This window comes from Notolepis coatsorum, assembly GCF_963971535.1.
Source record: "Notolepis coatsorum genome assembly, chromosome: 9".
In the NCBI taxonomy this organism is placed as follows: domain Eukaryota; kingdom Metazoa; phylum Chordata; class Actinopteri; order Aulopiformes; family Paralepididae; genus Notolepis; species Notolepis coatsorum.
In genome coordinates, this window is record NC_140173.1 from 139,975,341 (window position 1) to 139,993,661 (window position 18,321).

Genomic DNA, 18,321 nt, shown 5'->3' on the forward strand with positions numbered 1-18,321 from the left:
TTCTGGAACGTTTGTGATGATGTCATAGTAGACATTCTTATTTAAGCTGTGGCAGGCATTCTGTTTAGCTTTCCAGTAACGTACGGTATCGTGTAGGTAGGTGTAGGCTACTCAATAAATACTATTCGCTCTGCCTCGAGCCACCGTCTCCGACTCCCATCTCTCGGCACTAGTGTAACCTCGTTCCCAGCTTTAGCACTAGTGTCACCTTTAATCGTGCGACGTCATCACACGAACCACGTGGTTTTGTTATTGCAGGAAGTGAAGATGGCGGAGTCGCAGCAGTCGCTGCTCACCGAGTCCGCGCTCGGTTGGTCTATTTTCGCATTTGTACTTTTGGTAAGGACACTAAAAACTTGTATTATCGCGCCGTCTCGAGAAACGGCCGGGAATAACTAGTTTATGACAGTCTAATGATAAACATCTAGCGGGATACTTGGCGGCGCTCGTCCCTGTTTGCTAGCTAACCCCTTCACATATATGATGTCAAACCCAAACAACATGACACAGATTGATTGATTGAAAACGTTATTAACAGATTGCAGAATGGGTACAATACAGTACAGCTCAATACACACAATTGTTAAGGGAATGCAGACCAGGGAAAGACTTTCTTCTTGTTTACATCAGGGTCCCCCATTTTCAATTCATCAGGACATATATGACATACATGACATACAGATAGACAGTACTGCTACATCTATACATTTATGACATACCAGATTTGCAAATACAGTACTGTTTGTGATACAAAAAGAGTCCAGAAAAGACTCGGACAGTAATGTCAGCTAGGGTCAGGTGGCTCGCTGTGAAAACCCCTCAGCATACAACAACACACTTCGAAGAGTTAACATTGACAGACTGACTACACTTTTGTGTCAAATATGACTACATTTTTTTCACGATTATACCAAAATGCCAGACTAACGTTAGTGCCTTGATTTGGCATAAAGTAAACTACGCAGTTAAGCCAATTACTATCCTTGTGCACATGTGCAGAGGAATGTTCAAATGCGTAGGATGGGGTTATGTACAATGTAGTCGGGATTATTGATCAGGGCACCTTTGGTTTAAATGAATTGACAGATCACCTTTGATCTTTGCCTTTGATCACAGGGCGGCACAAAAGTACATTAGTATGGACCTAGGTGACAAGGTCTTATGGTGGGGTGCTAGCTAACCTTTGAGTTAGTTTGTTCTTAACATTAGTACTGTACTATTTACACATCATGTCTAGGTGACAGTGGTTTGGGACACATGCTCCATCCGTAAATAAACTATGGCTCTCTAGTGTCACATGCTCACACTAACTAGCTAGCGATTCCATGTCAGCTGCAAGTAATGGTTTAGCTAATCTGTCTTGTAATGACTAAAGTAAGTCACATGACTGTTCTGAGACGTACCTAATCTCAAGCAGGCATGCCTTGGCTACAACTTCTTCCGTTGGCGGACTAGCACACCCGCACGCAGTGCTGAATTAAACCCCCCTAACTCTTTACTTTTCTTTTTTATTTAAGCAATCCTCTCGATGGGTCTTATTTACATTTACATGCAAAGCTTCTTGTGTTATTACCTGGCTAAACAAGCAGCTGGAGGCTTAAGTCTGTGGGCCGTTCTTTAATTGATCCCGTCTGTGAATGGCAGTCGTTGATCCGAGGGGACTATAGTGTTAGCAGTGGCCTCACTGCTTTCTGCCTGTGTGCCCGGAATACAACCTTGATGTCTGTTTAGTATTGTGCTGCAGAGCAATGATTTTTGCAAATCCATCAATCGGTGGGAGGCTGGGAGCGTCTTTTAGAATGGCTCCATTACATAATGATCTTAGCAAAATAGGCAGATTAATCCTGCTGCAATTAAGAACTTCTTAGGGACCTGCACTGGCTCCCCATTGCTGCACGAATCCGCTTCAAGGCCCTCGACCTGGCATACCGTGCGGCAAAGGGAACCGCTCCCGCCTACCTCCGGTCAATGGTCTCTAACTACACACCCTCAAGACCCCTACGCTCTGCATCTAATTCAATCAATCAATCAATCAATCAATCAATCAATCAATCAATCATCTTCTGGCCGCCTCAGACCTACTCTTATCCGAGCTCCGGGAGGGTCATCAAAGAGAACCTGCCTATTCTCAGTCCTTGCCCCACAATGGTGGAATGAACTACCCACCCCAGTTAGGACAGCCGAAACCCGTCCAATCTTTTGCCGTCGACTAAAGACGCAGTTCTTCAACCATTATCTGAAGAAAAAAAACGTGTAAGTCGCTTTGGATAAAAGCGTCAGCTAAATGACTAAATGTAAATGTAATGTAAGAACTTGAAGTAAAAACCTTGCCATCTGTAATGATTCCCTCACTGAGCTTTAGTGAAATGATGTGCAGAAAGGGTACAGTAGCAGGACAAGAATCAGCGGGCGGAGGATGCAATGTGGTGCTGCAATCACAGTAACTTTGGCTGTAAATCTGTCAAATATTCAGGAAATCTGGGCCTGTAGCCACTAAGGCTGTCCCCATTACCAGACTAAAGACAATATTTTTTTTCTTTTCTTTTTTTTTAATCCTCTCTTTCTCAGATTTTTCTCTGTTTTTCTCCCCGTCCCAATTTTAGTCGTTGTGCCAATTCCCCCCCTCCCCTGCCTGGTTCTTGTGCGCATGTTCTCCTACTGGTCGGTACAAGGGAACCCTGAAGTCAGCGCGGCGACAGCCAGTGACTATTTTTTCACCTGGCAGCGAGGACTCTCATTGGTGAAGCGTAACGCGTGGGAGGTCACGCTGCCTTCATCAAGTCCTGCCTCCGCTGAGCAAGCGCCCAGACCTGACCTGTAGGTGTCGCTGTCCACAACGCCAGATTCCCACCCATGACTTCCCTCCCCCTAACTCAGCCAAACGAGTTAGTATGACGTCGGATCAGCCCAAGCCAAGGCAATGCTGACTCCGGGAGTTGAGACCGCAGCCTCTTGCATTGGTGACGAGCGCAATCTCCGCTACGCCACCTGACCGCCCCTAAGACAATCTTTGTTGACAAAAGGTCACTCGTATGATTTTCAAAAATCTAAAAATTCCAAAATTCTGCTTAAGCAACAAATTGCTTCCACCCCAAATTGTGTCCCTGCTAATTAATTTAATCATATAAAATGAACTCTATGACCTGTGTTACTAATATACAAAATATGATACACGAGGAGGCAGCCTGTCACATCTTTTCACCTGCCAGCGCAGACTCATTGGCGTGGTGTAACGTGTGGGAGGCTCACACTACCCCCGCCATTTCCTGTCTCTGCTGTGCAGGCGTCCCCCAACCGACCTGTAGGAGTCGCTGTCCACAACGTCCAGATTACCACCCATCGACTTCCACCCGTTAACTTTGCCAATTGAGTTAGTATGACGGCTGGCCCAAGCCGGAGGCAACGCCGACAGCCGGATTTGAACCCGGTGTCTCTTGCGTTGGTGGCGAGCCGAATGTCCGCTGCGCCACCCAGCCGCCCTATGGCGCTACAATCTTGATTAGTGCAGATATATTATGTATGTTTGACTCTTATGAAGTACATTTTTGTCTCCCAAAATACAAGACAGTTTCTCCAATTCAAACATACAGTACACTGACCAGGCTCTAGCGCGGATTCGTTTTTAAACTCAGGTTTATTTCCCACAGATTGTCAGGCTTTGTGTTGAGAGGACCCCCAGTTAATGAATTCGAGATTTCTATAGTTAGGCCTCGACCTAGCCTGTCTGGCCTAGTCTCCTAGTTGATTTTTATAGTTAGGCCTTGACCTATTCTGTCTGGCCTAGTCTCCTATTTTCCCCAAGGCCCCATTTAATGTGTTTCTCTTCTCTTCAGGTGATCCTCGCTTTCTGTTGGGTCTACATCCGCAAGTTTCAAAGTCGCCAGGAGAGTGAAGTCGTCTCTACCATCACAGCAATATGTGCCCTGGCAATCGCTTTGATAACTTCTGCCCTCCTCCCAGTGGATATATTCCTTGTCTCTTTCATGAAGTACCCCAATGGCACCTACAAGGTAAGCACTGGCTTCTAGCAACAGTTACTCGGTGTGGGAAAGACCCTCCTAAACAACTCGTAGATGAAATTAATCCCTGGGTGATTACTTAGTAGACCAAAGCACTACATTACTGTGGCTCACTTATTAGTGACTTTGTAATTCACATATTTTATATAGACTTTTATATTTGTCAGTCTGTCAGAGAGGTATATGCTTTGGACCTACACAATAAAACAACTGTCAATTACATGTTTTTTTTTTTTTATTTATTTTTTTACACCATTTGAAATGTCCACAGCTAACAATTCTAGTCATCTGGTCTCTGTTAAAGGTGCTATTTGTAAGATGTTCAATCGGTTTGAATGAGGACCATGCACACTCAACAACATGCACGTGACATGGAATAAAGCCAATAAAGATGTCGAGGCCTAGAGTGACAACGATAGAGGTTTCATTGGAAACTAGAATTATTGAGGATTCCGTTGGTAGTCGTAGTCGGTAGTTGGTAGCATGGTAGTTGGTAATTGGTAGTTTGGTAATTGGTAGGTATGGTAGTTGGTAGTATGGTAGTTGTAAATTGGTAGTTGGTAATATGGTAGTTGGTAGTTTGGTAGTAAGGTAGTTGGTTGTTTATCAGAATCAATATCAGTTTTATTGTCACATCTTCTATTCTATTCAGCATAGAGAAGATACATGATTTAGTCCTGGGCTCCTCTACCTAGCAGCAGTGTCAACATAAAGTAGTAAGGTACATAAGGTAACGCATCAAGTAAAAAGAAAGCAATACAAATAGTATACAATTTAAAGAATTAACAGGATAAGCAATTATAGAAAATAGCACACATTTAATGTAATGTGTAATAATCACAGTGTGGGTGTGGTGGTGCAACGTGGCACTAGAATCAGTGATTAAGTAGCTCTAGGCTTTTACATATCAAACACTTTTACAAACACTGCATGGGTGTAGTTTGTGCAAATCAGCAGTGTGTGCAAATTATGCTATCTTATTGATAAAAGGACACAATTGCACTTCAATGTAATTTAATCAGAGTCTCAATGGTCCTCTTCTTTTGTTTTGTACTGTATGTGGTTTCAGTGTACACCCTACACCGTCCTCATTCCAAATGACTGATCAAATCCTGACTGCAAATCTTAAGAATAGCACATTTAACAATAACAATCAATGTGGCCTTTGTATAATGTTGAAATGTTTCATAATTAATTGCAACGGGCATTCACAGTTTGAGAAAATAACATAATTGAATGAATTAGCCTATTAAAGGCCTCTATTTTCACTGTATTCATCTCACAACAACGCATGTTGGATAATAGGCTACAAAGGCACACATTTGTTCAATGCCTCAACAAGCTCGTGGGCCATAGTTGGCATTTAATGATAATTGATTACAGTAGAGTCACCTGTGTTTGCCGATGTCGCCTGTGATAAAATACAATGAATAGGGAATTACATAAATGTACAGTAAATAGTAGGCCTAATTAATAGCCTACTGCTCTCCAATTACAGCGATTCCATTCTACTTATTAGTAGTATATTCACACTAGTAGTCTATTTGTTTATTAGAAAACTTCATCCAATATGTAAAAATTGCACATTGCAACATTATTGTAAAAAAAGATTATATGGAAATTGGATGAGACCATTGTCGATGAAGTTGCACCTTCTCATATATATTCCCTAAAATAAATAGGACATCAATAAAGACATCACAATACAGGATGAAAAAATAATTGTTTAGGGAAATAATGGCCACCACAACTAGGGATGCTCGATATTGGCTTTTTTACCGATACCTATACCGATATTGTCCAACTCTTAACTTCCGATACCGATTTCAACCGATATCAACCGATACCGATATATGCAGGGTTCCCCCCCCCCCCCCAAAAATCGGAATAATTTCAGGTAATTAACATTACATATCTCTTGTTGTGGAATTAACACATTATGTATACTTTTGACAATAAATAAAATCTGAATTTGTTCTTACTTGCTTTTCCTGGGTAAATAAAGGTTATAGAAATGTAAAAAAAAAATATATATATATATATTTGTTTTGGAAAACCGATACCGATCTTTTCCGATATCACATTTTAATGCCAATATCGGCCGATAATATCGGTAGGCCGATAATATCGGACATCCCTAACCACAACTCAACGTGTAGATAGATAGATGCTACATACCCTAACCCTACCATATGACCCCTAATGGGCACCACAACTCAACGTGTAGATAGATGGATGCTACATAGATAGTATACCCTACCACATGGCCAGGGGAGGAAACGAACTTTTTGGCTTACCAGCCAACTGGCGAGTATCTGATTTTTTTTACCAGACAAACTGATTTTTTACCAGCCAAAAAAAAATCGCTAATTGTGATAATTACTTCTTTGTATGTCTTCGTCTAAATTGATTTTCAATCATAGTAATAATCACACCGTGTCTCTACTCTTTAAAATATTTATTAGCATAAAACATTAATAACAGTCTCTACTCTTCACAATATTAGCATAACACATATTAACATGAAAGAGGGATCTATTCTGGACTGGGTTGGGCTGAACTGGGCAGTGAAAGATGCTGGGTTGGACTGGGTTGGGCAGTGAAAGAAAAAAACCGAAGTATGTTGTGAAGTGTATAGATAGATAGATAGATGTGAAATGTATAGATGTAGCAGTACTGTCTATCTGTATGTCGTGTATGTCATATGTTATGATGAATTGAAAATGGGGGACCCTGATGTAAACAAGATGAAAGTCTTTCTCTGGTCTGCATCCCCTTAACAATTGTGTGTATTGAGCCGTACTGTATTGTACCCATTCTGCAATCTGTTAATAAAGTTTTCAATCAGTCAATCAAGTTAACTTTGAACCTCGGTTGTCAAGCCACGTCAATGTTGTGTATGCATCTGGGTGGCATCACAACGGTGTTCACTGTGCCTTTAAGACGGCACGGTGGCCTTACGACAGTGCTGTGAAGTACAGTCAAGTGTTGTGGTAACGTCAGTTGGGTTGGTCTGCTGTTGTGCACTGGTTGAGCTAGACCCTTTCGTGACTGCGATGTGCAAGCCAGGGGCTTTTGAGCATGAAATAAAATGTCTAACCTTACGTCGTAGTCCGGTGCGCAATAGACTAACTTATACAACGGCATGCAAATTTCTCTATTCTGATTGGCTGAAACAGTCCATTTACACGTATGTATCCTTCATAATCCACGCTCCTGGTCCCAGGACCCGCCCACCACCGAATCACATCACTCCGCCGGATCACTCCGTCGGAAAAAACAAGATGGCGGACAATAATCTTTAACAAATGGATATGTTGATAGCGTCATAACGACTAAATATAAAGCGATTCTGTCAAGGGGAACGTGTTAGCCCTTTAAACAATGTTGGATGATGTAATTGATGGGTCTTGAGGCAATCTAGAACAAAAGAAAAATCGCGGTTTGATTGATAGATTAATTGATTGATTTAAATTTCTACTTCCTTCTTGCTACTGACTGCAGCGTTCTCTCTCACTGTCCGACGCGTCACGCTGGCGTACCCACAAACACACACACACACATACACACACACACACACACACACACACACATACACACACACACGCACACACACACTGTGACACACACACACACACACACACACGCACACACACACACACACTCCTGTCTGCAACAGCGGGAGAGTCAGACTGAGAGAGAAGCAGCGCTGTTTTAAGTGAGCATGGTCTATTGAATTGATTGATTGGTTGATTGCTAATTTTATTACTGTACCCCTGGTTTCCAACTGGTTAAGTTTAGGCTAAAAGAAATAAATAAAAAAATAGGGCGAAGAAAACGTTTTTTTCCTATGCATTCCCTTAACAATTGTGTGTATTGAGCCGTACTGTATTGTACCCATTCTGCATCTGGTAATAAAATTTTCAATCAATCATTCCAATAATACACAGTTGGATGTGTTAGTTGGTTGGATGCACTTCAAGCTGCTTCCACATGAGGCAACTTCTCTCAATCATTCCAATAATACACAGTTGGATGTGTTAGTTTGGTTGGATGCACTTCAAGCTGCTTCCACATGGAGTTGTGGGAACTACTTTTTCTGGCGGATGGTTTTTTCAATAAATCTTCGATTAATGTGTGTTTATTGTATAGAAATAAGGTTGGATGAATCTGGCAGTTGTATAAAAGCTTTACACCACGTGCAGTCGTGATTTGTGACCAATAAACCATGCCTAGGGGGGTCTAACGACCCTCGGCTGCGCCTCGGGCCTAACAACCACCCCTAGGCATGGTTTATTGGTCACAAACCACTCCTGCGTGTGATGTAATGCTTAAATACACCTCTGTAATTTAAATGTGTCCTTGCCTTGGACTCGAGAGTTGTACTAGGGTTGGATGCAGTTCCCCGTTGCTCAGTCTGTCTGTTTTCCATCTTCTGTGTTTAACGTTATCTGTTTGCGAGTGCTTCCTTGACTGATGGCCAGTACCACAGGACTTTTATTCAACATTCTATATTTCCGCGGGTTGGCCAGTACTGCAGGAACTTTTATTAAACATTATATATGTCCGCGGGTTGGCCAGTACTGCAGGAACTTTTATTAAACATTATATATGTCCGCGGGTTGGCCAGTACTGCGGGAACTTTTATTAAACATTATATATGTCCGCGGGTTGGCCAGTACTGCGGGAACTTTTATTAAACATTATATATGTCCGCGGGTTGGCCAGTACTGCGGGAACTTTTATTAAACATTATATATGTCCGCGGGTCTTGTGCAGTGCTCTCGTGGCACTGTCAACTCGCCAGACTGGCGAGTGGTCTTCATGAATCACTCGCCAAACGTAAAAAATACTAGCATTTGGCGAGTAAAGTGGCCTAATTTCCTCCCCTGCACATGGCCCCTAATGGCCACCACAACTCAACGTGTAGATCACGTGGGCACCTCCCTTCACTGGTGTTTCATCAGGTTAGGCCCACGACACCTCAGGAAGGCTCAACAGTTGGTTCCAGCGTCCCAGAACCATCCCCCTCCATGCAAGCTCTCACTTTCCATGATATTATCCACACATCCAAACTTCCTTTTGTTACCCTATGTCAAAAATAGAACAATTTCTGATACCAATTATCACACATGGAACCGAACAGAGAAGAAAAGGAGTAAATGGTAAATGGCTGCATTTATATTTGGCCCCCAGCTGCCATTATTTCTCCTCAACCAAATCCACTGACTGTCTTTCAGTGCTTCTTCCGACATCTCATTTACCACTTGTCACAAACTCCGCCCAACTCTCCCAATAATGTTAAAGTCGATTGTGCTACAAATCCTCTGCATCCTACTTCCACTGGACAAACCCTAGCTTTCCAGCCAGTTTCTGCTGCCAAATCTGCATATCCTAACTAAGCTTTTTCCTTTCATACAGTAAGCCTCCTCCACCACTGAATCCTCCCAAGGCACGGTCAATTGTATGAAATAAACAAATTGCTGACTTAGTAGCAGACCATACTATTACTATTAGCTACATATTATTATGCCCTAGTCATCATCATCATCATCATCATCATCATCATCATCATCATCATCATCATCATCATCATCATCATCATCATCATCATCATCATCATCATCATCATCATCATCATCATCATCATCATCATCATCATCATCATCATCACCACCACCACCACCCCTCTTTAGTTCTGTTCTACAGTAGTTAGTCTCTTGCTGTCCGCTCCCATGTGTAGATGAGCCCACGTGACCTATGAGCTTGTCACTCCATCTTGTCTTCGGCCTGCCTCTTGATCTCTCGCTGTCTCTCGGAATCCACTCAAGTTATCTTGCTTGTCTATCTGTTGTCTGCTAATGGTTGACCGTGTCCTGCTCAGCCTCTTTCTGGTGCACACCCGCCTATGTCTTGTTCCTGGATCCAGCTATTGTGTCTGTTTCTTGTCCTTGAGAGTCTCTTTCCTACCATGCTTCTTTGCATTCCCTTTGACGTGTCACTGGCTTCTCGAGTTGTTAGTTGCTCAGTGACCACGTTTCACTGCCATAAATCAGGACTGGCAGGATGCAGTCATCCACGGTGCCTTCTTTTTCAGCTCCATTTTCACCTTCTCCTTCCACACAATGTTATATAGAGTTTGCTGTAAGCTGACCAGCCAAGCCCAGTCCTTGGGTTCAATTCTGCTACTTGGTTGTGCTCTTTTGTAACCAACTGACCAAGATGTAGTTATCGATCTGCCCTAGTAGTAATCACAAAATAGATGACCTGCGGTTTACAAGCTCTCTCTCCTGCTCCGTCAACTCAACAAACAATGTCAGCAGGTGGTAGAAAGTAGTGTAGTAAGTTATGCACCTTCTTCATACCTGCTGTTATTATTCATTAATGATGTCTTTATCACATGCTATCATTAGTTTCTACTTTATTATTGTAATGCTATTGAGAGGCAAAATGGGACTTCAAGGTCTTTTCTCTTCAGTGAGATAAAATTGGCGACAACATGTGCAAAATTAAATAAATGACTATAAAAATGGAACTGCTCAATCATAGGCACGGTGAAAAATAACTAGCCTATATGGCTCATGCCAAGAAATAAAATATATAAAATAAAAACCATGTATTTGTTTACAACAGCATGCAAAAGAGACAAATTATTAGGTCTGACCTTCGAATATTTTTTTGGAATTCGAAGCTTCGGGGCCGAGATTCGATTTTAATTCGAAGCTTCGAAAAGAATAAAAATATATATATAATTTTAAATTATTATTATTATGTTTTTAATGTTGTGGGACTTGTACAGCACTTTGTTCAACTTTGTCAGTGCTGTAAAGTTTAAACCTTTTTAAATCTTAGACAAACGAAACACTTTGCTTTCATGAAATATTGTAAGCCGTCATTTGAGGCTTTAAAAAAGCAGCACAATGAACACAAATCTGTCAGTGCCGAGTCCGACCTCATCTTAAATAACAAACAGCATTGCTTGTTGTAGTTTTTTATTTTTTTTTAATAATAGAATTTTATTTTCATATTCGAATCCCATGCCCATCGAACGAAGCTTCGAAGTATTTAAGACAGCCCTACAAATTAACCAGCTGGGATGATTTGAGCCTTGCTGGCTCAGTGCTAATAATAATAATGCATGTAGTGCAGTTTACATTTGGAACCAAATCTCAAAGTGCAGTGCTGTAGTTTAACAGTTCAATTGGTCTATAATTTCCACAAATTGAGTTATAATTATCTGAGTATCTTACCAACTCATATTGGACAGTGGCCTTTTCATTTGCATTTAATATGTTAGGGACGGCTCAACGACGGGGTTAATTCACTGGGCTTCTATTTTGCACAGAACATGAATGCAAAAATGGAGTCTGGATTTAACAGCAGTTGATTACCCATCTTTTACGGGCTCTAGCCGGCTCATCCTTTAGCTTTCTACTGAACGACAGAGAGGAAATTGGTATCTTCCTTCTTGTCTGACTCTGGAGAAAACAGTAAGCACATTTCCCATAATGTTGGCATGTTCCTTTAACTCTTTGAGCGCCACACTCTTTCCCCATCTTTACTCAATGGCGCCAGAGTTATTGACCATTTTAGCAATGTTTGCAGACCCATCGTGTGTTCTGTATTGTAGCTATGGAGACAATAGTATGACTCATTTGACAGGCATTGTTCATAGTTAGTCCATCACTGACTAATCAGTTCATTTCTACATAGTTAGTTTGTGCACTATTACATGCTAAACATCGCCCCTTTCCAAAATAATCCAGTATTTTTTCATAGATCGCGAGATATGACACGCTATATGCATTATGCCCAAATTGTTCTGGTTGATTGCCTGAAACCCCAAATACTTCCAAATCAAAGGTATATACCATGTACATATGTGTCTTCACAAAATCATCAAAGGGGGGGGGGGGGGGGGTAGTCTTACCCCGAAAATGCAATCGTTACAAAAAGCATGGTTGAGGTCCGGTAAAATACGACACTGTGATCGTTACAAAAACATGTTTCAGGTTCGGTAAAATAGACATAGAATAATACCTTACCTTAGCCAGAAGGTACTCCAAAAAGAATAATCCCCAGTGATCCCATCGCGATTACTTGTGTATATATGTCTATACTCGTGTATACGGAAAATACATTTGAGGCGTTAAAATCTCCAAGCGATCGCTCTGTCGCTCTGTCCTCAGAAGGGGAGGAGTCCTTGCAGACAAAACAAATAAAAGATAAGGGTCCCCACACCAAACTTTTCCAGTTCAAAAGGTAGGCGATACTGCCACCTGGCAGGATTCGATCGTCATTGCAATTGTAACGTAAGCAGATGAGCCAGGGAGGCCCACAGAGCTCCGGCTGAGTGTATAGAACAGGGATCAAAGGAAAATATCAAAGGATCCAGAAACGAGTATACTCGTTTTTGGCGGAGAAAGTGTTAAGCTAGCTCAAAGGTAGCGGTATCTGTTGAAGAAACTATGAATCTGTTCTTCGAGGTCTTATGGTCTTAATTTGGTCTTTTGGAGTTCCAATTCTTACTTGGTAAAAAATGGTTCAGCATTGCACCAAAGCTATGAAAATAATGGTATCAATCCAGAAATAACTGGAGCAACTTATTCAAGTTTATTAGTCACACATCCCTTTCCTTCTACGGTAGATGAGTGACATTCTTGTTTCTTGGCTCCTCGGCCTGGCATTAACATCACCACAGTAGTACAGACAATAAGAACAGCGTAAACAATAACAACTATTTAAAATAGCACCATAGTAATAACAAATACAAATAGCACATATATCAATTATATGTACTGTGTGCAAATCAGCGGTATGTGCAAGTCGGTATCGTGTGCAAGTCAGTAATATGTGCAATCAGTAGCAGCGACAACTATAAAGTAGCACTGGTTTTTCCTCAGTCACAGGTTCTGTGAACACTGAGGAACTCTAACTGGTTCACCCTATTAGACATAATTGAGTGTGAGAATGGCAATCATTAGGCCATCGCATAATGTCCCAAGCCCCTCTCTATACTCTCTATACCCCTTCATCATTTGAATAGGCGACTGTGAGGTTGATTTAGATGCAGGGTTGTTGCAAGCAGCACTTCCGGGGGCCAAGCAATCAGCCCGTTCCAAATGGACACATGTTACACGCGGTCAGGCTCTGGACAGGCACGTTTGGAACGCTACGGTGCAAGCCAGCACCCAGTTCCCAACAGGCTCAAATCTTACTAAATACAAAGAAATAAATCCCATGAACTGCTTGAAAATAAATGTAAACAGTAGGGATGGGTACCGAATCAGGTACTTTTAAGGGTACCGACCGAATCACGTCGGTACTACCGAGTACCGATTCACGTGAGATACGGCGGTGCCACATTTCGGTAAAAATTATAATTTTTTTTAACCTGTTCCACACAATGTGAAAATCTGCATAAAATATATACCTAGGTAAATGGAATATTGCTCCACTTCTACAAGGGCTATTTGCATATTATTATTATTATTATTATTATTATTATTATTATTATTATTATTATTATTATTATTATTATTATTATTATTATTATTATTATTATTATTATTATTATTATTATTATTATTATTATTATTATTATTATTATTATTATTATTATTATATTATTGCATATCTAGGTACATCTATGGACCTCAGGGAATGTATTCACAGTGTCAGAAATATTGTGTCTATTACTAGGCTTGCTTAAATTGTGATGAAACAAAGGAGAATATGAATTATGATTTTTCTTTGCATCTTTGACAGTGCATAACACCATGATAATAATGACCAAATGTAAAAAACTGCCACTGATCTCGTTCAGTACCCTCTTGAGATCATGTGTACAAAAAAACAAAGGAAATTAATAAAGGGAAGATGATAAAACCGAAGGTTCTGTAGATACAGTACTGAATTCTCCCATCCGGACCAATGCAATTTGAAATATTATTATAGAATAGATGCTTATACATTACCTTATTATAGCCAATTCGCACATTTATATATATATACATATATTATCTTTCAAATGCCGATTTCAATTTGGATTTAGTATCACCAGGCGTGCATAAGAACAGATAATGGGGGAGCTCCAGTAGCTCACCGCATATCTCGGCGCTATTTCTGCGTCGGGGAAAACCGTGCTGCGTCACGGATCTGGGGGACTCGAGTTCGATTCCCGGACCCGCCGTCATTTCCCAGAATGTCTTCCCCTGATCTATATCCCGTTTCAACCTATATCTGTCGGTCATGCTTGACCAGAAAAGCGATAAACGCTAAAAAAATAAAGTTTAAAAAAAAAAGAACAGATAATGATATCTATTGTAATCTAGTGTACTTTTTTATTTTCCCCACAGTGCAACCGTTTTGAAACTAATTTCAGATCTAATTGTTCCTACATGCTAACAATAGGGAGAAGAAACTAACTGCGTTTCAATATTTGTGAAAAACATTACCTTTTGTGGCTTATTATCGCGAATCATAACAATTATTGATATGATTCATTCAGAACGCTGAACTTTGAACCCCCACAGTATGTGACAGGAAGTGTAGTTCAAAAAAATTCCCACAAAAAAATGGCCACAAAAAGACTACAATTCCCATGGTAAAAAAAATTCTATTTCCGTTTCCGGCTTGGATAGACGATCAAAAATCGAAAACTTAAAACTATCTAATGGCACTTTTAACCTATTACTAAACTAACATATTGATGATAATATACATTCTACATGCTTTTGTGACATGTTAGTGATGTTAATACTTGAAAACGTTTGATAAAAAAATCGCAAAAAATATGCAACACTCTGAAAAATATTGATCTATGGCCATAATGTCATTTTGGGGTTGTTACCGACCCTAAATTTTGTATTAATTTATTTTTGACGACGTCAATGTTTAGTTTACCGCGAAACGAAACCTATGAAGTGTGCTGCATGTTCACGTCAACTTTCACACGCACAATATGTACGCCTACCTAGGATTTGACTTGATTCAACAACAAAGCAGTCGGGGCAATGGCAAGCCGAAAACGGTCGCAGGCGTTGTTACACTTTACAAAGCTAGATGCAGACAACGCTCGCTGCAATATTATATATGATAATAAATTATTTCAAGTTTCAAGTTTCAAGTTTCTTTATTAGTTGTCATACAAAAATACAGAATACTTTTATATGAAATGCTTCTTTCTGTTTTGCTCCTGAGAGTGTGCTAGATAAAAATAGATAAGTATAAAATTGAAGTTTGGATTTTCTTTTTTTACAACTGAGGTAGGTAGATTACATTTTTAGAGACTAAAGTACTTAAAAAGGGTACCGTTGGGTACCGGTATCAATTCACAGGTACCGGTACCGGTACTGATATCGGTTCAAATGTGAAAGGTACCCAACCCTAGTAAACAGCCTTGGGTGTGTTTTCCACCCCCTTGTGAATGTTGTTTTGTTTATTTAGCTGTCTTGAGTGACCCTTTCTCAGTTTGTTTTATTGGGTGGCATTTGTTTTCTTTAGTGTGTAAGGAATACCATGTTACACCTTTCAAGCAACACCCCAAAAGACTGAATGACAGATGCCGACTGAATACTTCAGGCTATTTTTATTTTGTTGAATACCTTACATTTTGGTCTCAGTTGCAGCTCAATTTAAAGGGGCACTTCACCAAAAAACAATGCTGATTTATTTTGCACATAATCTCTCTCCCCCCCCCTTGATGATTTTGTGAAGACACATTATGTATATGCAGTGTTTCCCACAGGATTTTGTGAGACTGTGGTGGGTGAACCTTGGCCCCTCTAGGGGGGTCCGGGGGCGTGCTCCCACGGAACTTTTTTTTGGTACATTTTAAAGTTAAATTTAAATGCATCAATCTGGTGCACTTTGAGAGCAAAATAAAGAGGCTAGATTCTATGACGAACTTTGTGCTCAAAACACAAAATCGACTAGACTAGTGCTTCCCAATCCTCTCCCCGAAGCACCCCAGCCGTTCAATGTATTTGTTAAATTCCACCACCAGCACACCCGATCCAACTTAACTAGCCCTTTATTAGTTGAATCAGGTGTGCTGGAATTTAACAAATACATGGAACGGCTGGGGTACATTTGAGCCATCAAAGAAATGAAGCAAAAGTGGTTACCTGTGTTGAACTGGTTTATTTTTTTAGAAAATAAAAATATATAGTGGATTACTATTACGACTACTACCACTGCCAATACTACTGATCCATCCCTATTGGCAAACTTTATATTTAAAAAAATTGTAAAAAATATATATATATTTTTTAATAAAATATATTTTTTGTTTATTATACAACGGTGGCGGGACTAATTAGACTGCGAGCCGCCACAGTCTAGGTAAATAATGGGAAACACTGTATATGGTATATACCCTTGATTTGGAAGTATTTGGGGTTTCAGGCGATCAACCAGAACGATTTGGGCATATTGCATAACGCGTCATATCTCTATCTATGAAAAAATACTTTATTATTTTGGAAAGGGGCGATGTTTAGGGTGTGATAGCGCACAAACTACAGTATGTAGAAATTAACTGGTTAGACAGTGTTGGACTATGAACAATGCCTGTCAAATGAGCCATACTATTGTCTCCATAGCTATAATACAGAACACACGATGGGTCCGCAAAACATCGCTAAAATGGTCAATAACGCTTGCGCCATTGAGTAAAGATGGGAAAAGAGCGTGGCGCTCAATGAGTTAATATACTAACCTACACTGTAGCACTCAACACTTTGATGAACATTGTTACTCAGCTGATAAGAGTTGTGCCCTCCCTGATGACTTGTCGTACAGAACTTGTAAGTCGCTTTGGATAAAAGCGTCAGCTAAATGACTAAATGTAAATGTAATGTAAATACCCATTGTTCAATTAATAAACTGTATATGCCTCACTGTGTGGAAGAGACCGGGATCATTATTTTGTGCAAGGCAACATCAGGCTTGACTTAAAACATTACTTTCCTAAACTTAGTGAAACTAAATGTAACAAATGAACACATAGATATAAATGTACTGAATTGTTATTTCTTATTATATTATAAAATAATAAATAAATAAATCAAGATCCGATATACGTTATATTATATATTTTCTTACCGATACCCGATCCAGCTATTTTAGTGATATCGGTGCCGATATCGGGCCTACATCCCTAGATAAAATAGCAATACCTTGTCTTGTAGGCACAAGATAACTGGCATTAGTCTTTTTGTTCATCCCTTTTCAGAGATGTACTGATGTAGTACAGGGGTTCCCAAACTTTTCAGGCCGGGACCCAGAAAATAAGGCGTCAGAGAGCTGCGGCCCAATGCACATCGTCAGGCTTTTTTTTTATACATTTTTTTGCCAGGCGACCGATTTTTTAAGCCAAATATCACTTCAATCCTATTAAGTTAGTTCAAGTTAGTTATTAATTTATATGTGCTATTTATGAGAGGGCTAACTTGTTGCAAAATAATAATGATAATAATAATAGCCTCATTAAAATACTATTGTTGCTTCGGTTGTTTTCAGCGTTTTATGTGCATAATCTGTTATTTAGTTTGAAATGTTCGTTGAAATAAGTAGATTTTTTCATTTTTTGTTTATTTATTAAGTTAATATAAAACCATATAGTCACATTTTAGAATACAATAGAATAGAATTTTAGAATACAACTAGAAACACTGTCCTGGCCTGCTTCTAAGTTCAGTGTCCTGACAAAAAAAAGAAAAAAATGTATTGATTGATTGATTTTTTTTTTTTTTTTTTTAATCATCCCGCGGCCCTCCCGTGGCTGCTCGCGGCCCACCTTTGGGTCGCGACCCCGACTTTGGGAACCACTGATGTAGTACATCTAGTAGTGCATCTAGTACTACTAGTGCATCTAGTAGTACAGTATGCAGTTCATCAGAGATGTACAGATGTAGTACTACTAGGGATGGGTACCTTTCACATTTGAACCGATACCGGTACCGGTACCGGTACCTGTGAATCGATACCGGTACCCAACGGTACCTTTTTTCGGTACTTTAAAAAAAAATAAAAAAAAAATAAAAAAAAAAATTTTTTATTAATTTTTTTCTTTTACTTTTTTTTTTTTTTTTTTACTTTTTTTTTTTCATGTCAACGTTCACACGCACAATATATGCTTACCTAGGATTTGACTTGATTCAACAACAAAGCAGTCGGAGCAATGACAAGCCGAAAACTGTCGAAATTTTATTTACCTACCTCAGTCGTAAAAAAAAAATCCAAACTTCAAATAACTACAATTTCGACAGTTTTCGGCTTGTCATTGCTCCGACTGCTT

General features: G+C 39.9%; 1 protein-coding gene across 1 annotated transcript in view; it reads left to right on the top strand.

The window, feature by feature from the left end:
* The first annotated feature begins 215 nt into the window (after positions 1 to 215).
* lmbrd1 (LMBR1 domain containing 1) overlaps positions 216 to 18,321 on the top strand; it is a 199,962-nt gene continuing 181,856 nt past the window's right edge. Inside the window, exons 1-2 of the mRNA XM_084321152.1 lie at positions 216 to 339; positions 3,834 to 4,010. Coding sequence (XP_084177278.1) covers positions 268 to 339; positions 3,834 to 4,010 — 249 coding nt within the window. The 5' untranslated portion in view covers positions 216 to 267. The remainder of the gene's footprint in view (positions 340 to 3,833; positions 4,011 to 18,321) is intronic.